Raw genomic sequence first — 24,178 nt, 5'->3', positions numbered from 1 at the left:
TGTAAAACCACAGCAGCGTGCTTGGTATTGTTGGTGACAGGGTGTGTTTGTGAAACCCACATGTCTAACTTGCACACTAGAAACCCATTATAGAAGTTACACGGCCACCTGGAAGAGCCAAAATAATATCTATTAAAAACTGTGATGGAAATGAGCAAAAGCCCTGTAAAACACCAGATGGCAGGAGGCTCATGTGACAATGAATGGTCAGTGCAAGATTGAGGGGCGGTTGCATCAGCAATTGCAAGAGATCATGCCACATCCTTACAAGAGTAAAATAACCACAAACAGTTGTGAGGTAGAGGTCACACATTGCTAGTGTTTTATTGGGCAGTTACATACGTGCATTAGGTCAAACAGAAATCTGACCATTAGTAATGATAGCCGACATCACAGAGATGGGAAAAACCCACTGACAGAAAACAAACTTCCATGTCCAGAAAACATCAGTTGTAATGTTGTGCCTCATCAGTATGAAAATACATTCAGCAACCATTCTGAAACAGCCAGATTTTAGAGGAATACATGTTGCAATAAGGACTGATAGTGACTGAGTAACACAGTACACTTACAGAATCAGATTAGCATATAAACAGAAAATGAATTACTTAAGTTCCCTTAAAAAAAAAGCTTCTTCTGGGGAATTTTTCGTAACCATCTTTGCTCACTCTGCACAGTAATGATTTATACAAAGCAGATACTGACATTGAAATGTGATGCTATGCTCAGATACCTGGCAATTTCATTAAATCTATATACTTTTGAAACTGCAACCATACATGTTTTAACAAGTTAATACTCATTCATTATTTCTGTCAAGAAAAATTAAACATTTAATAATTATTAAAGTGTATAATACTTGTTTTAAGTCGCCATTGCGTCTATTTAAAAACAAATGTAACTGGTCATGGATATGATTCTCTAGAGGAAGGCCTATATTGACAATAAATACTTCAGCAAGCAACAATAACGGTATCGTATCTTTTAACATTTGGGAGATTTATATGGACTGCCTATAACTGACAAGGTTTTGTGTCGTAAATGGACTGTAAGGGAAAACCAAATCTCTTAATTGTATTGCAGGATTAGGAGAGCATCAGCAAAAGCATGAAGACAGAATACTTAAGAGTACGGTCTGACTTTTGTTATGATGTGGCACTATATAAGTTTGATTGATTGATTGACTGATCCCTTTTTGACAGAGAATGATCTTAAATACATTAAAGACAAAACTCTGTCAGAGCTGCTTTTCGAGATCAGTCAATCTCAGAAGTCTGAGAATCATAGAATGGAAATACAAAAAAAATGGAAATGAGTTGTTTACGGCACAAATAAAAGTAAAATTGTGCATGCTTCAGCTTGAAGCCCCAAAAAACAATAACAAAAGGGTACAAAGTAAGGTTTAACATTAGCAATAAAAAAAAAAAAAATGGGGGTCAGGTACTCAAATAATACAGAAAATTCTCTGTTTCTGAGACTCAATAGAGGCCAATACATTTTTAAACAGACACAGAAACTAATATTCCTGTATTTTGAGGTATATAGAATACATTGAATGGTGTATGTGAAGATCTGCCTATATGAATACACCCATTACAATGTAATAATATTGTAAGCAGTAGGTTTGTCTTCTTTCTTGATTATGTTGCACTAAGTTACACTACTAATTCAAATGCCTTATAATTTTTTTCAACATTGTTTTTTCATTTCTGTTAGTCCTGAAAATTTTTTTATCACAAGTTGTGAAGGTCCATTCATCCACCTTTATGAGTGTGTTTTATATAGTGAGCGAACACCGGAATTGTAAAGTTAGAAAAATTATGTGCAAAATGAAGTCAAACTAAAGTCCATTTCCCATCCCCTAGAAAAATAGTAACCATCTTGTAAACACAAAGGACAAAATACAGATTTGTTTTTGCTTCAAAGTGCACAGACATTAAGCAGGGGAAGGAAAATGTTCATGATACCTAAACACATTAATGTGACTCTTGTTCAACAGGTAAAGTGAAGTGCTTGTTTGTCTTTAAAGCTTCAAGTTTCTTTGGAGTGCACACATTTTAAATGCATAATTCTTTCAATTAAATTGTTGAAGAGTTTTCAGAGGACTGAAAAGACTTATGGAAACATGTCCATGTGCACATTCCTTCCCCTTAGCCATTTGAAATATGTAACTGGGAATGCTAAGTAGTGCCTTTCAGACTTTTTTTTTCGTTTGTTTTCTATTCCCTTTGGTAAAAGGAATGCTGGCATACATAGTTTCTCAAAGCTAGCTATAACTTAGCTGTTATTTTCCTAGTTAGCAAAGTTAGCCTGCTAACATTATCTCTCTTTACACCACTGCAGAAAAATTCAGTCACAAAACATGTTGCATTCCACACATACGTCAGTATTAAAGCATGACTAAAAATCTTAACTGAAATATTTGTAGAAAAAAAATAATAATTTGCATAAACTGACCATAACTACAGTGCTGGTACAGTACAGAGCAAATTATTTAAACAATATATGCATACATTAGCAATTAGCTGAGTGTAATAAAACAAGACAATTAAATCCTAATTGTATGCTTCCATACCATCTATTCTTGGATCTGCAGTGAAATTCTCCCTTAATTTCCCTCCCTTAGCAGTAATATATTATTACTTCACCATGTCAAAAAAAAATTATGCCATCTTCCTTTAGCCAAACATTACAAATGAGATGCCAGTCGGCAAGTACATCCCACATTAACAGATTAATACATCCATATAGAGTAAAATGCTACACAGTAGTGCACAGTAAACATGTTGGACCTCTGTATGTTAGAGCAATACTGTGAATGACAATAGGTGGAGATCACTTGCTATATCAATGCCAGTCAGCGATGAAATGGGACTGGAACAACTGCTTTGGAGGGGAATTATTAAGGGGCAAGGACCTTTAAATGCCCTCTGAGAGAGATTGAGGTTCTCCGAGAACAGTCTACAAGGCAAAGAGGGCATCTTCTGTCCGTTCAGCCTTCTTGTGGGATCCACTGGGAGCACGGGCGGGGTGAGAGGGGTGAGAGGGGTTCGCTCTGGGCGGGGACGGCAATGAGTCGGTCGCCTTCGCTCGTTCCTCCAGGAATTTATCAAACTCTGAAAAAAAGAATTACATTCAGAAATACGTAAAAATGAAAAGTTTATCAGACTGTAGACCCTGTGTACATGTGTTTTTAAAAGTGCCTCTTGAGGAATCACATGGAAGTGCTACAGACAAGTGCAAACAACCACCATGACACATTATTGACACATCTGATCACCTCTTGTCAAGGAGGTCTGGGACACATGTGACCACATATCTTTAGTAGTTCAAACACGAATCTGTCCTGATGCATCCCCAACAAGGACATAACAGGAAAATACATCATCAGTGCAGAACAAGTGGTTGTTTTGGTCATAATACTTGAAAAACTTGCAAATAATTTTATCCTGTCACTGTCAACAGTTGCAATAGACCATATATAAGCAGCATAATAGCTCTTAAACATTTTTGCTCGCCTGTGATAAACAGATGCCAGTGTTTCAAGTGCGACATGTGGTCATTGGGACACCATAGAGAAACAAGATGTTAAATGCAGTGTTTCTCAGTTGTCTGCTTATGTTCACATCATTTTAAAAAGGAGAGAAAACAACTGAAACCACATGTTAAATCTGAGTCTGTACCTTCACTGGTCACCCCCTCCTCGGCCGCATCACCTTTCTGTGGAGGCAAAAATAAATTATGGTAAGACACGCATTTTAATTGTCTATGTCAAAGTTGTGTTTGTCTCAAAAGACAAACAAAATTTTCGTAACGGTTAGCAAAAAAACATCGTACTGCAATTCAAATACAGAGCTGAGCTAAGTGACTCACGAAAATCTTGCCAATCATGCATCTTTCCACACTTTTCCTAATTGAAAACAATTAGGAGCATTATTGAGCCCAACACCACAACCCACACATGCATGTGTTAAGGAGTGTCATGTGAGCTCCACTCAGCTAGTATTAGCAGCATTTGTCAAACCTCACACTAAACTGTTAGATATCAGCCATTGGTGGAAATAAAGATTAGAGTGAATGGTAAGATGTGAAGTTAAAAGAAACTATAGCTGAGTGTATCTAGTTGTATGAGATGGGTGAACAAAAAAAAGACAAAACCAAGGAAGAAGAGAGAGAGAAACTGAGAAGAAAGATATAAATCAAGGTAAATAAATCTCACCACATCAGTACAGAGCCACTCCTCTATGTCATCCATGACAGAGGACTGCGATACAGGGATCTATGGAGCAAAGCCATGGGGTAGCACCAAACCCACACAACAGAACAGAAAGACACCCCACCCCGACAAAGACAAATAAATAAATAAACACACAAAAATAACAAGAACAAGTGTCACCAAAAGCTCGAGGAGAAGATGATCAAAATGAAAGAAATCAAAATGTGAGCAAAAGGAAAATTTCTCAGACACCAGCCCCTCTCGAATCTGTGCACTTAAAGTTTGATCGTGTGCAATGATCTGCTACTACGAGAGCAGGAGTTTCTAGGTTGTGTATTGTTCTCATTAGTTCTCTAGTGCTGACACGGCTTAACAGCTGCCGACTAATGTCACACAGCAGCGTTAATTATTCCACATCATTAGTTAATTAGCAAATTGCTTGGATGTGATTAAGAGATTGATTGGAGAGGAAAAGCTGAAAGCACAGGGACTGTTGAGAGGCAGGCCAATCCCACAACACACACACACACACACACACACACATACATACACACACCATACTGGGCACAGGGAGCGTGGGCAGCGCTGCATGATACTGTAAAGTGACTATGAGGATGGAAAGTGGAAGTGTGTGTTCATGTATGGTGGGGACTGAATGTTCAGATTGACCCGAGACTGTTGGAGAAAAGAATCAGATGCTCAACATGGACTTCTAGCTCTCCCTCTCTCTGCAAGAAGGTCCTGTTTCTGTTACTTTAAACTAGGTCAACGGGAAACTTTCTGTTTTCCTGTGCTGCTGTTGGCAACATTACAGATTTGAACCCTTTTAGACTGTAAATCAATCCCTACATGTCAGTTGTAGACTTGACTTTCTTGTGTATAGATGTATTTTCATTTACAGAAGAAAAAAAAAACCCACTGAATTCATACTCAGTCTTCCACATACTTTCTTTTCTTATGAGATGAATCAAAGTCTATTATTGACATCTACAGTATTGACACACTGATCTGATAAAAAATAAAAAAGTTCAAGAGGGTGTGTGACCATGTGAGAGACCATGTTATCTACCACAGAAACATTAGTAGGCGTCCTTCCTGAGGTCATTTCTAATGCAGTGAAGGAGTTCATAGAAAACCCAAGGCAGTGAAAGGAAAAATTCATGGGAAAAATATACATGCATTTGTGAAAAAAAAATAGAGAAACAATGTAGTAAAATGTGCAATAAAGTCTGTCTCACTTTTTTCTTACAGGGGATGAATAGTTATCAGTCCAAATGTGATCCTTTACATACAAACATTTAGTCATAACAGCTATGTGTTACACTACTACCGATATTTTAGTTGCTTTATCTGTTGGTCAGTTGTTTGATCTATTACTGGTTAGAATGGGACATTGGGATTGGTTACATTTAGTGTATTATCTAAGAGTCACTGTTAGAAGTTACATGACAGATACTCAGCACTGCAAAGAAATCATTCATTTATTTTTGCCTTGTTTGGGTGTTGTGTTAACTGCACTATGAAAGGCAAAGTATGTAACATTAAAAAAAAAATAAAATATGGGACATTTCTGCTCAACTTTTAGGCAGTGAGTTTGTTCCTAAAGTCAATAACGGAACCACCAGAGTGCAAGGAAAGAAGAATATGAAAATAAAGCAACTGTGGTTTTTCAGCTCTCTTCTCTTTCTGCTCTTCTCTCTAACTGCACAGTTCTGTCTGAGAGACAAAACTGTGGCCAAAGCAGACCCACAGAACAGAACTTTCATTGTATCTGCTCTAACAGACACAGCAGACAAGAGGAAGTTTGTTCTTCAACTGTATATCGACTCTATAACATCCCAGTATTGTTTTTCAAAGGCTAAAGTGTGTTTATTTGTGTTATTAGAATACAGCTGCTGTAACGAAATCAGGACATAACATTCTTATTTTTGTAATTCACTGCTTTTTTCTCTCCATGGTCTCCCTTTTAAGTCTAATGTAAAGGAACTGAGAGGAGAAAAGGGCAGCTCCATTTACAAACACAAGCAAAATGTTCCATACTTCGCCATTTACTGCAGTTCATAATTGCAATTAGAGGTCGACCGATATGGGTTTTTCTAAGGCCGATGCCCATTTTTAAAAATTTGGTCAGCCAATGGCCGATATCTACAGTGATTTTTGAGGCCAACATTTCAGGCAGATTTTTTTTTTTTTCTTCAAAGCACAGTGACCGTAAAATACTATTGAAACTCAGATAAATAAGATTTTTATGCAGCAATATAAATGAAATTATTAATACATATACACATTGTACTTTTTTAACATTTACTGAACTGCTGCCCACACAGGTGCCTGATCAAATATCTTATCACATTTTTACTACTGATGAAATATCGGCTTTCAAAAACAAATTAAGACTGATGGGTGATATTGAAAAAAATCTATGTATCGGCCCAATATATCGGTCTACCTCTAATTGCAATGCTCTTATAAACACTGTTCATCTTTGCTGATTTGAGGTTACTGTGTGCCAGTATCTGTACTCCTCCGTTTCTTAGTTGGTGGCTGTTCAGAGATGGATCTAGTAAACAAAACTAACTTTTTAGCCTCATTCTAGGTAGTAGGTTTAGTGTCTGTGTCAGAGTACAGTAGAGGTGGGCATTACAGATATTTTAAAAAAGCTGCATTTCACAAATTATGTCATTAAAATGATAATGTTTTGGGTTTTTTGCTATTCCAGACCATAAAGAATCCTTATTTAATTATCTGAAATGTTTACAGAATATAAGACATATGAGGGGATAGGTTACCACATTAGAAATAATACAAACTTTCCACTAGTTGCCAAATTCTTAAAATCTCAGAGTAAATATAAGCGTACTGCCCATCACTAAAGTACACATGTACTGGACACGGAGGTTTAGAGCCCAAAAAACTACTACTGGTACAAGTGATCCCGGGCATGTCTGAGCATTCCAGGACAGAAGAGGATGGAGATGAGGCCGAAAATGAAGAGCGGGTTATGATGCTTAATGGATGAGGCCCGGAGGAGGTTGTGAACGGGGTTGATGGTGAGACATACAGGAGGGGCAGGAGGACACACTGAGGATAGAGTCCTCACCATTCCTTGGGTAATAAGCCAGCTGTCTATGGGCAGCTCCTGATCTGCTGGGTTATCATCCCCTTTTACCCTCAGCTGAATCAACAACAGAACAACACCTTACACAAAAGAAGAAAGGCAGCAAGCCCCACCACAGCATAGAGAGAGACAGAGGAGAAGTCAAATATGCAAGAGACGGTTGTTGTTTTGAGGGAGAAAAAAATAAATAAGGGGAGGAGAAGAAATTTGTGGAAGGTTCATTCCATAAAGATGAAAATGAGGAAAATAAGGGGGGGGGGGGTGAAGGAAACACAAAATTCTCTCAAAATAAATTACTTCACAAGGCACCTGAGGTAATAAAACAAAGAAGGTGGTATGGTGTGTTTGTGTCTGCCTACGTGTGTGCTCATTCTTCTCGGTACCTTGTGATAATTATGTAAATATACTGCATGTACACGACTGTGGTGTTTTAAGGTTGCAAAATAAACTGAATCTGTGATTTTAATGCTGCTGAGACAAATGTTTTCCCAGAATAAATGCAAAAAAAATAAATAGTTTGGATGCACAATCTGACATTTGTTATCTAATACATAATATCTTTTTTGAGTTTTCAAATATTATCTGCAGAGTACCGCAAAGTAAGACAAATCGATGCTTAAGGCCTTCAAACAAACCTCACATTTTGTAATTGATGAAAGTTCAAGTTGTTCATAGAACAAATGTTACTGTTGAACATATTGCATTACAGACCAGCTCATGCAGGGAATAACCAAGGGCTGAGGACAGACTGATAGGCTTTTCTGCAAAGTAAATAACAAAGTACCCACACTCCATATGTGAGTAAAGCCTGCATTAAAGGGCATGTTGCACTGTACTCACCCCTCCTGTGTTGTGCTGTCTTACATCCAAAGCCGAGGCCAGGCTGCCCAAAGCCTGAGGGTCTTCATACTTTACACTATGCACACATAAATCAGCAGCAAAGTTAAATTTTAATGACCTTACATTAAATGGCACTGAAATCAGGTTATGTAGTGAGAGGACAAATAGACCTACTTCCTGCGTTGCTCAGCCAGAGAGCTACTCCTGGTCTGGGCAAACATGTCAAAGTCATCTTGGTTTTGGCCTGATAGGGATGACAGGGTTCCACTTACACTGTCGGCACCAACATCTGCAAAGGGACAGCATGAGAGGAGAGAATAATAAAAGGAGGAAGAGCAAGGAAAAGGTTACACTGGGAGATAAATGATTGTAAAGAAGGGTGCAGAGAAAAAAGACGTGACTAAATATGAATATGCAATGAAGCTTTATATTTCCACTGTGTATCGACTCCACACAAAAGCTTAAATCCGAATATTACCGCATGCAGAGGTTTTCTACAGACCAACAGGGGAGTTATTGTAGCAGTGCTCGGCTCTCAAGCGATGAGTTATGTTGGTGGGCGGATATCCCATTAGTAGCCAGATTATGAGCCTTTTTTACACTCTGCTGCATCTCCAATGTCAGACGCTGGAGACGAGCTGTTCGAGCTCTGCTGATTGCGAATGTGTGTGTTGAAAGTTGAAAGCAAGAAGTAAATTGGGTGTAGTGTTTTTTCTCTGTTTTACTTTGCCGGCAACCTACTTTTCCCCCCACTGATAAAGCAGACATGATATGATTACATTCCAAATTTGTTCTCACCAAGACCAGATAGTGCAGAGGATAGAGAAGCTGCAGTGGGGTTATGAGCCGGGGAGGCAGTGGCCCCTGCAGTGGACAGAGGTGGAGGGCTGGAGGTGATCCTGGGGGTCACTACAGCAGGAGAGCCTGGACCCAGGTCTATCAGGTTGTCCTCTGTGGCTTCATTCAACATCTGAGAGTAAAAGAAAACAGCTTTCAATAGTCACTGCCAGCGCATAAACATTTCTGTGGAGACTAAATAGGACAGGCTTTGTGTTTTCTACACAGAGGAAATAGTTTGCTTCTGATATTCTACAGGATTGACTATTTACACAAGTCGGAACAGGAATAGGGTCTGAACAGGAACAATACAGGAGGTTAAATAAACACACATTTAAATGTGTGAATGGAGGGGAGAGAGACTATATTATTTGTGGTTCCACACTGTGATACTGATGTTGACACGTTATGTAGGTCTACGTATGAGCTCTACATAGCAGACATGTTAACATTCAGCTCATCCCAGCACATTGGCTTGAATATAACACGCCACTAGTGTTATACTTGCCTCCGTCAGCTAGCCACAACACAAACAGACAGAGCACACATAAAGATCACCAAAATGCAAACACAAACAGCTATGTGGGATGCAGGGAGAGATGCCCAAATCCCCTGGCGAATCACTGATACTGGCAAATGCACCCTTTAAATAGCACATTGGAACTTAGTCAGCTGTGATTACCTAATTTTATCCAATAGCATTAGCTTTATAAATTAATTTTGCAGAGCATTTTGGTTGCTTTACTGATATACAAAAAAGTGATTAATTCAGATTCTAACACGCTAGATATTCCAATCCAGTCATTTTTAAAACATCTCTCCTTGCAACTTTAATATTAGAAAAGTTGCCAGAGGCAAAGCAGTTACAATACCTAAAATGTTAAAAAAAAAAAAAGGTACAATTTGTATAAAAGCAAGCTAAAAGCAAAAAAGAAAACAAGGTGTCTCCTAAGAGAGAACTTGTGGTGTTTGATTTCTGCCTCTTTGTACTCACCCCATTGTTCTGTGTGGCTCTACCCGATCTGTACCTTTCATACCTGAAAGCAGCACAAGATCCTTTGAATGTTCTACTACATGCTTTGTTAAGTTCAAATGCTTACAAATCTTTATTCATTAAAGAGGCATTCCAATAGTTTGAAGCAATACAGTGTTTAAAAAGAAAAAAAAAGATGAAATGTAGCCTAAATGTGAACTACATGACATGATATCTGTGTTAAGTACATTTTGTCAGAAAATATAAGAGAAAACTGTGACAACTTATAAAGTAGTCTGACAATCTGGCCACTTTTATGAAAACGTGCAGGGCTTGCATGTTCATGTTGAGTTACATGAGTAAGATATGATGGATGGTACCTCTCATAACGAAGGAATATATTATTGAGGTCATCATTGACATGTAGCAGCTCCTCAGTCACTTCCTCATTAGAGACACGCGAAATCAGCTCAACCACTCTCTGCTGCATAGCCCTGCATGTCCTGTTCAGCTCCTACATAGATTGAACACAGTGATCAATAGATTAACTGATAAAACAACAGACAAAAAAAAAAGAGAGAGGAGATAGAACCAGACAAGACAAAGCTTTGTCTGAAATTTGGAACAATTTTTCTATAAATAAATGTATATGTCTTTTATAGATGTTCATAAACCTCAGGCAGTGACTTGACTCAAGTCATGTGTCAGACCACCTTTACACCTGGCTCTGGTGATTTACATAACACAGCTGACACAAATACCAGTGGATTTGGCCTTAGGAGATTAAACTCAGCATGGCTTTCTTTACCACTGGTTAACTGCCAATTCCAGGACTTTTACCACAGCCAAATGCCACTTAGTGAGTGGTGCTTGAGTTTATCCTACCTGTGAAAACTAAAGGCATGACTCCCTCTAGTGGTTGCATAACACTCCAACACCTTACAGTTGTCATTTTATGTGCAGTCAATCAGAAAGCCTTTTACAATCTTATTCTGTGTTTCTATCTAATCTAACCTGTAGCAGTTCTAAGTCTGAGGCATCTTCCTGGCTTGGGACCATCTCTGTTAGCATCTCTGACATGACCTTGATGTTTCCTCTCACTATATCCAGCTCACTGCGTAGACGGGCGATCTGAAAGCACAGAATCAAAAGGTCATATATTCAGGGTGTCATATAGGCTAATCACGGCACTTCGTACCTTAAATGGTTTAGTAGTAAAGTAAGCTACATAATGTGTATCCTGGGTTTCTGCAGGTATCAACAAATCTAATTTAATGCTTTTTAATGCCACATTAAAAAAATTAACACCCATATCCAACTGCAGGTACAGTTTATTGATGGCTTACTGTCGACAAGCTTTAACCAGGTTCTGAATAGTTCCTCCTCCAATCACTTCTGCTGAAACTTGCATTTTCACATTTTGCTGACATTTGCTAATATTCCCTCCACTCTTTCACTACGACATGACCACGCTCACAGCACGTTGCATTACAAGCGTCCAGTGTTGTGACTTCATGTATCGGCCATAAACAATATCCAATTAAAGTGTTTCGCCTGTCAGTCATCACACTATATTTCCAATCAAACTTATTAAATGTTTATATAATCAAAATAAATCCTGAATAAGAATGATTTTTTTCCTTCAAGTGTATTTAATTTTTTAACCCTTTCACGGATACTGGTCACTACAGTGGACGGTTATTCTCCAGCTGTTCTCTTGTATATTCATGAGTTTTGTTGTTTTAGTTCCATATCAGTCAACACATTGGATGCTCTTGCATCATCCCATACACCGCAATTCATACCATTTCTGTAACTTTGGTGTTCTTGATAGACCTGATCTGCACTAACATGTTTGATTGGAATTCAAATGCTTGTTATTAGACTGTAATTAATGTAAATTTTTTTTTTTTTTAAACAAAAGTCATTATTTTATGTTATCTTCATGAAGTGAGTAATGACTAGTATTGGAGTATGATAAAATGTGAGAAAACATCAGATTAGCAACATTAAAAAATAATAATAAATAATAATAACAATAATAATAATAATAATAATAATAATAATGGATTGGATTTATATAGCGCTTTTCTAGACACCCAAAGCGCTTGTTTTTATTTCATAGATTTCACACAGTATATCAGTAAATATGTTTCTTTGCTTGAAATATTAAACACATGGTGTCCAGCTGAAACTCCATGAAAAACAGGTTCATACATTTTTTTTCAAATGCATTGTTTGTTTGTTTGTTTTAAATGCCTAAAGAGAAATAAAAACACTCAGGAAAAATTCTCATAATTCATGCATGAAAGGGTAAATGCCTCTGGACATAGAATTTAATGCTTTTTAATGCCATTTAAGGCCTTAATTTTCACAAAAACTATTTAATGACTTTTAATGACCTGCAGAAACCTTGGTATCGCTGCAAATTAAAATTACTGACCACAGATTGCAGTCAGTGACCATCACCTGTTCAGGGGTTGCTGTGATGGGTCCTGGTACACTGGTTATGTTTGGGACCTGTGTGGCTGAGGCAGGAGCTGGAGCAGGTTTTGGAGGACCAGCAGCAGGTGGCACAGGAGCTAGGTATTTAAGCATGGCTGGGTCTACTTCTGGTGTACCCTGTGAGAATAAAATCATCCTGTTAGACACATACGATGTGCATATTAACCAGTGCTGTACCTGAGTGTATGTAGGTGTCTCCACATTGGTTTACCCTCTGTGGTGTGTGGATCGGAGACAGTGCATCTAGGTCTGCCATAGGGAACTCAATGCCTTTCCTCTTCAGTTCCTCGTAAATATGAACCACCCCAGTTAGATCAGGGCTACTCCTAAAGGCATCAGCCCAGGCCTGCCACAACACACACATATGGAGGAATAAATTAGTCCCAGGGTTACACAGGGTCACAGGGTTTGTTACTGCATGATCAGTTTCCTAGAACATATTTCAAATCAAACCTTAAAGCTGTACGAACTGGGGAAAAACTGAATATACATTTAAGATTCATAACATAGTCTGCAGAGAAACCACTTTTTTGTGCTTCCATGTAAACCAGAGCAGTTAATCTAGAGCAGTAGATTAATGTCTGCCTGAATCTTAACCAAGATCTGTAATTACATGTGACAATGACACATTTAACTTGTCTAAAAATACCTGTGATACACCAAAATGTGTCACACGGTAAATTTTCTGATCAGATCCCACCTCCTTACTCTATATGCAAATAAACAGGTTCACTAGTAAGCTAAAACATAGAACACACTAAGGTGAACAGACTGATACTGTGATTTTTCTTGATTTTTCTATTCAGTTCACAGTGCTGTTTGAAGGCTACTGGCAGCAGCTTTTATGATGAGTCATTTTTCCTATTATGACAATTTTCACTCTTCTATTTGTGTTTGCTGCATGATTTTTAAAACATGCAGATAAATTTGTACTGGGTTATGCAAACTTTGGATATTTTATTTTATCACGAAGGAAAAAGTGACTCAGGCTGCACCACACAAATTTGTACTCATAATAAACCTTTCAAAACACTTCGATGCGAGTTGACACACTAGACAGAGCCCATCAACTGAGTCAGCAGTACTTTAACATGTCCCAGAATGCATTTCCTGTTCAGACAAAGAAAATGTGGACATATGTGTCCCAGATCACCTCCAAATGGATTCTATGTGATTGGATAGGAGTGCATCCAGAAAAGTGTCCTGTTCAGACCTTGCATTAGAGCCGTCTGAATGTGATTGGATTTACCAGGAGGGACGTTAATGCCAGGCCTGAGGGAGAGGTCAGAAGTGTTGTTCCTACTGTGTTCACCAAGTTCCTATAAATAATTTGTAGACAGCAGACGGGTAGATGGAGAACACCACCAGCTGGCCAACACGACCACAAGTAAGAGAATATGGTCTATGGTACAACACCTGGGAAGTGGCTTCCACCCGATTCCCAAAATACACAGGTCAGAAAACACCACCCATCCTCTTCATGCATGCAAATAACAAGAATATAGAATAAACACAACATATTATAATACCTGTATCAGTGACAACACTTTGTCTTGAACAATGGTTGGGGGATTGGTTTTGGGCGAAATAATTTTGACCAAAACACCATCAATGAAATCTCTGTTTGCCACTTGGACGTGAAATCTGTGACCGCAGTTCTTCACACATGTCTCCAATACCTACAGAGGAAGTCAAAGATGAAAGAGATTTGACAAAGGAGGGAAGTTTGTGTGTGATGAGTATGAAGAATCTCAGTCAGGGTGCTTTCATCATAGAAAGGAGCTTTGAAGTAGAAAAGCTTTTAAAGATGTGGATGTGAATAAAATTGAAACAGCACATCAGCTAAAAACAAAGATAAAAAAAAAAAACAATGAACATAAGAAAACATGTCACAGAATTCTTATTCTTTAATAATAATTTTACAATTATATCCCAACTAAAGGTGAGAACTTCTTACCGTTAGCGCTAACATCACCTCTCTGTAGTTCTTGTTGCCACTGAGTCTCTTCTTCAGTGCCCGCATGGCATCTTTTGGCCTGAAGGCAAACAGAAGTAGAGATACAGCTGGATAAAACACCTGAGTTGAGAGTGAGCCTAATATTTTTAAATAGTTTGGATACTTTTTCTCTGTATCAGTTTGTCAGGTTAGTCATTTGACAAAGACAGGGAAGTACCATCAGACCATCTGTTTCCCTTTCTGTTTCTGCATGACCATCTATTCCTCCCAAGGCTACGTCAAAGCTGTCCATGCATGAAGAGTTCAGGTTTGGCTTTCTGCCTCAAACATAAGGCAGAAAGCCAAATGATAATATGCAATAAGCTTTTATGAACTCCTTCATGAGCTATGGTACATTTATTGAGTGAAAGAGGTGAAACAGACCGAAATGGAGGGACATAGATCAAAGAGTATAAGATATTGCTTCTTCAGAAAAATTTGGGGTTTCAGTGAATAAAAAAAATGTTCCTAGTATGTTTGTAATTCTCTTTCAGTTCTTTTTTTGGATTCTGGTTTTCAGTACACACATAGATGAAGAAAACACGTATTCACAAAAAGTCATTTGAGTTACAAACTCTTCCACAAATCTAACCTGCTACAAATCTTGCAGACAAAAAGTTCTGTGTTCTATGAAGCTGAACTCCTTCTGTGTCTGTTTCTGTGTGACAGAAACAGTCCCATGTCGCATGCCAAGACAATGAGTGTGTGTAGGCTTAAAAAATGTGAAAAGCGGGGGAAAAGGAAAGTGCTGAGAAAAAAAGGAGAAAGACTCTAGAAACTCATTTTTATACTCTTCCTTTCTCTCTAAAGTGGCTGTGAAAAGCTACAAATTGTTACGATAGTGAATAAAAAAACTTTCTTGTATGACATGTAAACCACAAATGGATTTAATGGTGCTGTGGAAGAAACCAGAGTTTTCAAAGTGCTGAACAAATGCTTTTTATTGCTGTGTATAGTACACAAAGAATTTACACCATTAAACCAATATGTAAATATAGAGCTGGTCCTATGGTCTCACATTTGTAGACTGTAATTTAAATAGTAGGTAGAGTTTCTAAATGGAAGGAGGGAGACAAGAATGCCATTCATTTGTTCATTCATTCATTCCTACAGACCCATGAGGTAAACAAAAGACTTTCTGTTGTGTCTCTTGGTGAAGCACAGTAGTTAGTGTATTTTTTGTTTCAGTCATTGTACAGTTCAGCTACAAACTGTTTTAAGACCAATGAAAACAGGGACCAGGAGTCATCTTGGTCAAATATTATCACTGATACATCAGAGTTTTGATGAATTTAAATACTAACCAATGATAATGAATTCTCTACAGGTGTGACAGCTTACCCTTCATCTGTCTCATTTATAATATCACAGATTTCCATGTTGAGAGTCCAGTCCTCATTCTGTAGACCTCCATCTGTGGCCCTCTCTGAAAAAGAAACCAAAGTTTAGGCTAGATAAATTTGACTTAACAAATCAACAGTTTTTATTTCAATTTTATTCAAATTAATGAAATCAAATGCTTTTTGCCTGGATGTAATTTGTTGAAAGCCAAAACATAAAGGTGGAAAAAGTCAGCCCATTTTACATGTGAAGGCATACAGTTCACTGACTACATATAATTTAACTGTAGCTCTTTGTATTTATTCACACTCTATCTTTGTTCTTAATGAAAAAAAAAAAAAAAAAAAAACCTCAAGCCAGTAGATCTTGATACATGATCTACTGGCTGTAACAGCTAACTCCCTTGAAAGCTTGATGCTGCATCTTTGTCAGGCTTGAGTGTCATCTGTGCTTAAGTTGATCCACAGTAATTAAACCAAACCATTGTTTTCATGGCATTCAGAGTAAAACTGTCATAAGTCAGCACAGGTTGTTGGTCATCTTCTAAATTTACTTGAGCAAAAACAATATAAAGCATTTTAAGGTCCTAAGGGATTCATCCTATATTATGACATGGTGGGATGCCCCAGTAAAGAATATTTCTTGTTGCTTAACATTAAAGCATACATGCTTCGTTGAAGTTTGCCTCCTCAGATGCCATGCCAAGCAAGATTCATTATTAGCTTAACTAGAAACTAATCTTTGGTAAAGACCGTGAAGGATTGGAATAAGATCAGAAAACAGATCAAGCAGCTACAACTTTTGATTTCACTAAGCTTTCACAACAATGTTACTTTAGAGAGTTCCTTAAAAAAAATCCTCATGTGGTACAACATATTGTCTGCCACTTGGGTAAAGTGAAAGAACCGACAGTCAGCTGGAAAGTAAAAACCTAACATATCAGGGGAAAGTGAAGCTAACTATGGGTGAGGTATGGTTGAGTATTTAGTCATAACAGTCATAGTACAACAGCTGAAAAACAGCAGGCATAGAGACATGTTTTCCCCTTCACACTCCACTCTACCATTTAATAGCATTTTGGCTACAGCCAGGAAATAATGTGATCCCGAGTGTGAGAGGAGGCTGTAGTGATGAACTGGGCCTGTAGTCATCACTGCACTCCTCACACTGTCTCCTCCACCCGCTCCTGTCCCCTGCATCCATCCATCATGTCTGTGAGTCTGTGATATCTTTCAGGATCGCAGTCACTTGGGGTGGGACTCACCGTGAAACAGAAAATGTTTGCTACTGAACCGAGCTGTGACCGACTTCATCTGACTGACACTCAATAGATTCTCATTAGACGATTCCTGAACTTGGACAGGGTGAACTCCTCTCCCTGAAGCCCAGAGGCCCTGAGCAGGCTGTCATGCCCAGGCCAAGAGCCTCTCACTGCACTGTGCTGCCTTTCTTTTGGGAAGTTCACTGTTGGGTAAGCTTGACAGCCATGACTTATTCATGCTTTATCTCCCCCCTATAATCAACTTGTCACAAAACTGGGCAAGAAAACTCTGAGGCTCACCTAAAACATGCTCATCTAAAAAAAATAGAAAGCTGGAAGGTGAATATAAGGTCAAATTGAACATGAACAGTACTGCAAGAACAACATGCTGCGTCTGTTGCATCTGTTTTACACCGTGAAGCATTCGGGATAAGTTTGAAAGAATTAACCAGCTTCTTTCTCTAGAATATCCGATGTAATCTCCTCAAAGGGATTGTCAGGTCGAGGACAAGCAGAGCATGGGCAACAAACACAAAAAATCTGATCTTTGTGTGTTAAATGAGATAAAATAAATCTAGAACTCTAGCTAACCAAGTTAAATGAGTGAGTGCATCTATTCATCAAGTGTTATGTCAGTCCCCACATGCTGAGAATTGACACCACACCAATGAAGCCAGTTGATCACATGGGTTTAACTGCGGCAGGCTGTGCCATGCACTGCCAACAGAGCCACAAATCTCTTCCTCTCTCTGGTTCCATCTCTTGACATCTTGGCCTTTTAAGACTCTCCCTTTCTGTCACGCAAACTTTTCTTTAACATACTTGTATTTACTAACCATCAGTATTATTTGTTAGATAAGCAGCTAGACAAAACACAAAGAGATTCCCCACTTCTAACCCTCTCTAGCTTCTCAGGTCTATAAAGATCTTATCCATCTCCCACGTTGGTCTCTCTCATTGTGTCAGGTAAGCTGATCTTTCTCCATGCAGCTGGCAGCTGGCTGGCTATACAGCCCCGCAGAGTGTAACAACCCAAAGGGATCAAATTGAAGACAGCCGTATTTACTGAATGGTCATTCTTTGTATCATGAGTTGTCTTGGGTGGCAGGAAATAAATCAGATGACCAGTAGAATGTGGCCAACACTCGGTCTGGCCAGAGGAAAGTTAAAAGAGGACTTATTTCCTTAAACATTTGGTTATGTTTTAAAGAAACATGACCGAATATGTTTGGCTAGAATTATTGTCGGTCATGATTAGCAACTGAAGTTATGTTTAATCTTTTCCTCCACAAAACTATGGATTTCATTTTATTTTATATTGCTGATAAGTTTTAAAGAAACATACCTAAATGTAAAAGGAATAGGGAACTCAAACTGAAGTCCCTGGGATTGGAACTGTTTACAACTCAACTTCTGGCATTAGAAGTTCGATCAAGCCCGTTTATCATTAATAACATCTGAGGAAATACTTGAACAGAACTAAACATAGTGGCCTGTCTATAAACAGGAACTGCATACTTAGGTGAAAATGAGAGGTTGAACTTCAGGGAATCTTGAATAGAAGTTCTCTTCTCAGAAATCCTTACTTAAATTTCATAAAACTGATATTCAGCAAATAAAAACAAGATAACTGAATGAAACATTGAGGTGACATTTACCAAAATGTGTCTCAGTGGATTTTACAGACGAGTCATTCTTCTGTGGTTAAGGGCGAGTCTGACTAGAACTATTCTGAGTCAGAAGTTGTTCTGTATACATGAGGCAAAATGCTAATATGGATTCACACCAAAAGGATGTGGTAGGACATGTCTCTTTAATCTTTCTTGAACATTAACATCCACAGTACCAGTGAGTGGTCTGACCCAACATTCTGGTCAACTACACTAGATTGTGAGGAAGTAAGTGACGAAACACCAAACTTCAACTTGGTTTAAGGCTCCGCGAGTAACACTGACCACATCATTCCTGACCATTACAGCCCCTTAAAAAATGGACAAATATATACATAGATCCAAATAGTTTTTCATCATAGTATAATTCATTTATAAATCTTGTAGACTAAGTAAGGGAGGTTAGCTGGCTAACGTTAGCTCTAAGCTCATTCCAACTAGATGACGTTTGCTGCGGTGATGCTTGCTAGCTCGGTATTTCCATTTACGCAACATTGGAGAATATAATTATGAGAGAAGTATGACATGTAGAGTATTATTTTCAAAGACAACTTACCTATACATTGGCCAACGGGAGTGCTATAAGGATTGCCAAGTAAGAAATCCATTTTGACAACAAACAATCCGCTCGGGAATGACAGAGGCTGAGGCCCAGAGGCGGTACCACAAAGTCCCGCCTATAGAGCAATCCTATTGGTGAAAACTCCCAATAGTTGAATATCTATGGCTAGAAGTATTGTCAATTATACTTAGCGACTAAAGTTATATTCAACAAACCTTATCCCTCCACGAAATTATGTATTTAATTTAACATTGCTGTGATTGAGCAAAAATTCAGAACCCCCCCCCAAAAAGTATGTAACCACCACGTCATATGTAACCATATATGGAAAATAAATACACATTATAAGTAATTGTCATTAGATTGCATTTACAGCAAAAGAAATGAATGATATTGTAGTATGAGTGTAGTAGTATAATGTATTTTGTATAATTGTATGAGTTAATTAGTATTTTCGGTAATGCTATCAAATAATTCAAGCGAGTTTATTTAAATATTTAAAGGGTTATTTTATTGTTAGTTCTTTTTCAACAGATTTACTTGAACGCAGCTTAAACCAACCTGTTGCTATGTAACAGAGTGTAAACATATAAGATATGTTGGAAAGTGTGGGCAGTCATTCCAACAGAACAGTTGTTGTTAATATTGTCTAACGGCCTAATATCTTCAAATCAGTCAATTCACACTATCAAGCTGTAGAGAGAGTACAGTGTGGTCAGCTTTGTAAAATGGATTGGTCCAGTTTTATATTTAAGCCCTTTGTGATGGATAAGGAGTCTCTGCAGAAGGTAGTATTAGAGCAAGGTCTTGGAGATCAAGGTGAACGTATTGCCAAAATGGAAGGAATCCAGTTCAGTGACGTCCATGAACTATCTCTGGGATACAAAGGTGAGATAATAGAATTCTGTGTCTGATCAGCTTATATGTTTACTGGTTTTGGTCATGTGAGGCTGTTTCTGTACAGACATCCTGAAGATCGACCACCTGTGGGAATTTACATCCTTAACCAAACTGGAGTTAAACTCCAACCTAATAAAGAAGATTGAGGGTCTGGACCGTCTCACTAATCTCACATGGCTTGGTATGATAAAGTTCTCTTTTATAAACTGACAGTGCTTTTTTATGATAATTGTAGTGATTTTTTTTTTTTTTTTCAAATTTATTTGTTGTGAATGTTTTTTAGATCTGTCATTTAACAAGATCGAGAAAATTGTGGGTCTGGAGACTCTGAAGAATCTTGAATTGCTGAATTTATCCAACAACAAAATCTCTGTTATTGAAAACATGGACACACTTGAGAAACTTACTATTTTCTCCATTGCAGACAACCTTCTTGAAAAGTTGCATGACGTAATACAATTTCCTTGTATATTATGTATAATTTAAATTGCACATATTAATTGTTTTATATTATGCAATAACATTGTGGGCTGATATGTAATTTAGTTCAAATCTAATGCATTTAAAGGTGCTGTCTCTCAGGAGGTTCAAGAACCTGTTCAGTCTCAACATAAGTGGAAATCCCCTCTCTAAGGACGAAGATTGCAAATATTTAATTGCTGCAAACTTTCCAAAGTTGAAATATCTAAACTGCAGATATCTTGATGAGAAAACTGTAAGTATAAATTGTGATGCGGTTTCACAGAATGGTCATATAATTTTACTGCTTCTTATTGTTTGTTTTTTTTAGCTGACATCCCTCCTTTCACTAATGAAATTTCTTTTACTAAAAGTCTGACTATGCCCACATTTATTATTTGAAAAGTGTCCTAATGGCCATTTAGATCTCATTAACCTATAATTAAATGGCATAATGCAGAAAAAGGAAGCATCTGTCAAATTCAACACAGATGAGCTGCTGACACCACAAACTCCTAAGGCTTCAGAACAGACTGAAACTGAGCCACAGTTACACAAGGTAATTCAATACAAAGTTATGCAGCCATTGCCCCTACAGAACTCAGCATTTACGTGCATGTAAGCATGCAATGTTTTAATTCAGTCATTCCTTTCCACAGGATGCCTTTGTGGAGTTCTTGAATGGGCCCCATCTGTTTCAGCAAATGCACAAGGAGGATCCACATACAGATGAATTACACTCCTTGCCAGAAATAGCTTCTCTCCATAGCACATATCCTGCATTGTGTTTGATTTTACAGTCATAGCAGAGGGATTTTGGATAGCATCATATTAGAAAAAAATTAAAATATTTGTGCATTTTCCTGACCTTTCACTTACATTTAAAAGCCAGATCGTGCAGCTATGTATGCAGTTATTTGAAATAGGCTTGGAGGAGCATAAGCACCGAGAAAAAGCAGTGAACTCCTTCGTCAGTAGTCGTGCGAACGCTGTGGCAGAGGGCCAGCAGAAAGCATCACAAGTATTGGCCAAGTTTGAACAGCAATACAATGAGGTGAGCAGGAAGAAGATTATGTTAAGAGTTCAGTAATCTTATATAACTCAGAAAAGTGACATGTTGTGATTACCATATGGCTATCCCTGCTGCTACCATTCTAGAGCATAGCAGAGATGCAGGAGTTATCAGACCCAGAGCCACTGACAGACAAGATAAATGTTTGCATTGATGAAATTCAACAACTCCGCGAAAGCCTCCTGATGCTGGAGTTTGAGCTTATCAGTCAGATGGAGGTAAGCATTTATGACTGTCTGTTTGTGTGTTGAGTGTGTAATGCTATTAACACTCAATACTTTATATTGTACATTTTATAGTTCAATATTTAATAATTTACTGTATACAGATTTACATTTACTTTTAATGCTACCCTCTGTGCATTTCAGGATCTCATCAAAAAACTGGACAACAGCATCTCAGACATGGTCGCCTCCTTCAGTGAAACTGCTCAAGGGATATATCCTTACACTGTACATCAGCTGAAGAGTTCTTTTTCATTTTCATTCATTATTTCATCTTTTTTAACAAGAGAAATACAGTGTATAATACATTTAATGTCTATTGATACAATGCTGGAGTAACACAAGGGCAAAAGGACAAACGTCTTTTTGTATGTGAATATACAGGGGTTGGACAAAATAATGGAAACACCTTAAAAAATCAACAAAATATAATTTAATATGGTGTAGGTCTGCCTTTTGCGGCAATTACAGCCTCAATTCTCCGAGGTATTGATTCATACAACTTGTGAATTGTTTCCAAAGGAATTTTAAGCCATTCTTCAGTTAGAATACCCTCCAACTCTTTTAGAGATGATGGCGGTGGAAATCGACGTCTTACTTGAATCTCTAAAACTGACCATAAATGCTCAATAATGTTGAGGTCTGGGGACTGTGCCGGCCAATACGAGATGCTCAACTTCATTAGAATGTTCCTCATGCCATTCTTTAACAATTCTAGCTGTATGGATTGGGGCATATCATCTTGAGGTGAAGGTGTTTCCATTATTTTGTCCAACCCCTGTACTTTTAACATTCTGTGGAAAGCATCATTTTCCCAGTCTGATGTTGCTTTAGCTCAGTTTAAAATTGAAAAGGTGTGCGTTGGTTGATCAAATGCACCAATTTTATTTAATGTCAGCATTTGACTCATACATAGTGACAACCACACAAGTGGGTGTAAGATTTGTGATGACCTACTTTCAACTTTCTTTGACCCAACAATACATTTGTACAGTGCCGAGATCTGGAGAATGAGTATAATGAGAAAGTGCGGAACGTTGCTGTAGCAACTCTTGAGAAAGTGGCAAAGGGCAATGTGGAGGAGGACATGCCTGAAGATGTGCGAATGGTAAATGTTAGACATGTTATTTGATTGTAGTACTGATAATATTATTTTTACACCTATTCTAATGTTAAATGTCAACTCAGTGAAGATTATAAATTCCACACATGAAAATACTATGTAGCAACCGCCATGAATACCTGTAGTCTGTATTGGAGGAACTAGATCACGATAGCTCACATTATTCTTTGCAATTTAAATGTCTTCGCAATCCATGTTATGTGTTTCCTGTGCAGCTGTTCATGGACAAAGACAACGTGATGGATGTGCTGGCTACTTGTCACAATAACCATGTTCTGGCTATCAGTGACAGAGAAACTCATCTGATCACACGTCTCAATGACTGGAAAGATGGCCTCATTAAAGCGGTATGGGGCTGAAATATGTATTAAAATAGCGCTTCCTAATGCATTACAGACATGTCCTCTGAGTCTTTCTATGTAATATTTTTGTCTTCATTATTACAGAGTCAAGCCAAAGCCCTTCAGCGGAATCGTATGGGCATTTCAGACATCAACAGTTATGTGGACTATTTGATGGAACAGTTGAATGAGTTGCAGTAACAAGTATTTGATTCTCTTCACTCTTGTACCTGTCTTGGAAAAATAAAGCATTTTGAATGATGGCTTTTACTGGCCTCCATCTGTCTCAAAAGATGATGGCGTCCATCTTGTGCTACAGTGGGCTTGGTGGCTGAAAAGCCCAATTCGCTTGTGGCACAAAAATGGAGTCTCTTCTCCATGACGCACAAAAGCCTGGGCAGCGTATATGGAGAACCAGGGTTGCCCATGCACCAGGGTCCTCCACTCGACTGTTCCAAGGGGACCCAGAGGAGAGCAGAGCAATATGTCTGGCCTTGGTTTTAGTTGCGGGAGTTGTTGGACAGTCTGGCTAGTTGTCAGGCTTTCACCTGCAGGGCTCCACTCCACTTTTCTGTCAGGGTTTGGTCCCTTAGCCTTGTCCTATCCATAGGGCTCACAAGGCAGTGAGGCTACTCATAGCTGGGGGACTGGCTTGCACACGGCACATCTGGGGGCCAGTCCTCCTCTGTAGTCTGTGTAGATTTTCCTAAGGCCAGATGGGTGTAGTTACCATGTATCAC

At 38.3% G+C, this 24,178-nt stretch overlaps 2 protein-coding genes across 11 annotated transcripts; one reads left to right on the top strand and one right to left on the bottom strand.

The window, feature by feature from the left end:
- Nucleotides 1-1,636: 1,636 nt before the first annotated feature.
- On the bottom strand, nt 1,637-19,422 carry tom1l2a (target of myb1 like 2 membrane trafficking protein a). Of its 7 annotated transcripts, XM_030141646.1 has the most exons (17): nt 19,314-19,422; nt 15,827-15,911; nt 14,447-14,525; nt 14,019-14,168; nt 12,701-12,835; nt 12,454-12,606; nt 10,999-11,115; nt 10,365-10,498; nt 10,006-10,048; nt 9,520-9,528; nt 8,973-9,144; nt 8,349-8,463; nt 8,175-8,250; nt 7,317-7,391; nt 4,220-4,279; nt 3,684-3,720; nt 1,637-3,116 (listed from the first exon to the last, which is right to left on the bottom strand). In XM_030141646.1, exons 1-17 carry the CDS (start codon nt 19,363-19,365, stop codon nt 2,962-2,964), a joined length of 1,647 nt encoding a protein of 548 aa, XP_029997506.1. In that variant the 5' UTR covers nt 19,366-19,422; the 3' UTR covers nt 1,637-2,961. The 7 variants fall into 7 exon arrangements, with proteins under 7 accessions (XP_029997506.1, XP_029997508.1, XP_029997507.1 ...); XM_030141648.1 differs by lacking the exon at nt 7,317-7,391; XM_030141647.1 differs by lacking the exon at nt 9,520-9,528.
- drc3 (dynein regulatory complex subunit 3) lies at nt 17,929-23,701 on the top strand. Of its 4 annotated transcripts, none has more exons than XM_030141656.1 (13): nt 17,929-18,053; nt 20,075-20,207; nt 20,284-20,400; nt 20,503-20,669; nt 20,788-20,934; nt 21,139-21,237; nt 21,338-21,450; nt 21,558-21,732; nt 21,837-21,968; nt 22,119-22,189; nt 22,959-23,082; nt 23,313-23,444; nt 23,544-23,701. In XM_030141656.1, the coding sequence occupies exons 2-13, from the start codon at nt 20,084-20,086 to the stop codon at nt 23,637-23,639; spliced, it is 1,497 nt and encodes a 498-aa protein (XP_029997516.1). In that variant the 5' UTR covers nt 17,929-18,053; nt 20,075-20,083; the 3' UTR covers nt 23,640-23,701. The 4 variants fall into 4 exon arrangements, with proteins under 4 accessions (XP_029997516.1, XP_029997518.1, XP_029997514.1 ...); XM_030141658.1 differs by having other exon boundaries at nt 17,960-18,053; nt 20,093-20,207; XM_030141654.1 differs by lacking the exon at nt 17,929-18,053 and having other exon boundaries at nt 19,809-20,207.
- The last annotated feature ends 477 nt before the right edge of the window (nt 23,702-24,178 follow it).

Source organism: Sphaeramia orbicularis, chromosome 8, assembly GCF_902148855.1.
Source record: "Sphaeramia orbicularis chromosome 8, fSphaOr1.1, whole genome shotgun sequence".
Taxonomy (NCBI): Eukaryota; Metazoa; Chordata; class Actinopteri; order Kurtiformes; family Apogonidae; genus Sphaeramia; species Sphaeramia orbicularis.
The sequence above is the reverse complement of the archived record's forward strand: the minus strand, read 5'-3'. Positions and strand labels throughout refer to the sequence as shown.

Excerpts from the sequence above, each read along its gene's own strand:
- drc3 (XM_030141654.1), top strand. The coding sequence starts at position 20,048 with ATGGATTGGTCCAGTTTTATATTTAAGCCCTTTGTGATGGATAAGGAG. Across the intron at positions 20,670-20,787 it reads TTCTTGAAAAGTTGCATGAC|GTGCTGTCTCTCAGGAGGTT; the intron begins GTAATACAATTT and ends ATGCATTTAAAG. Across the intron at positions 21,733-21,836 it reads TTGAACAGCAATACAATGAG|AGCATAGCAGAGATGCAGGA; the intron begins GTGAGCAGGAAG and ends CTACCATTCTAG.
- tom1l2a (XM_030141646.1), bottom strand. The coding sequence starts at position 19,365 with ATGGATTTCTTACTTGGCAATCCTTATAGCACTCCCGTTGGCCAATGT. Across the intron at positions 12,836-14,018 it reads AAGTGTTGTCACTGATACAG|GCCTGGGCTGATGCCTTTAG; the intron begins GTATTATAATAT and ends GTGTTGTGGCAG. Across the intron at positions 10,499-10,998 it reads CAGACTTAGAACTGCTACAG|GAGCTGAACAGGACATGCAG; the intron begins GTTAGATTAGAT and ends CAATCTATGTAG.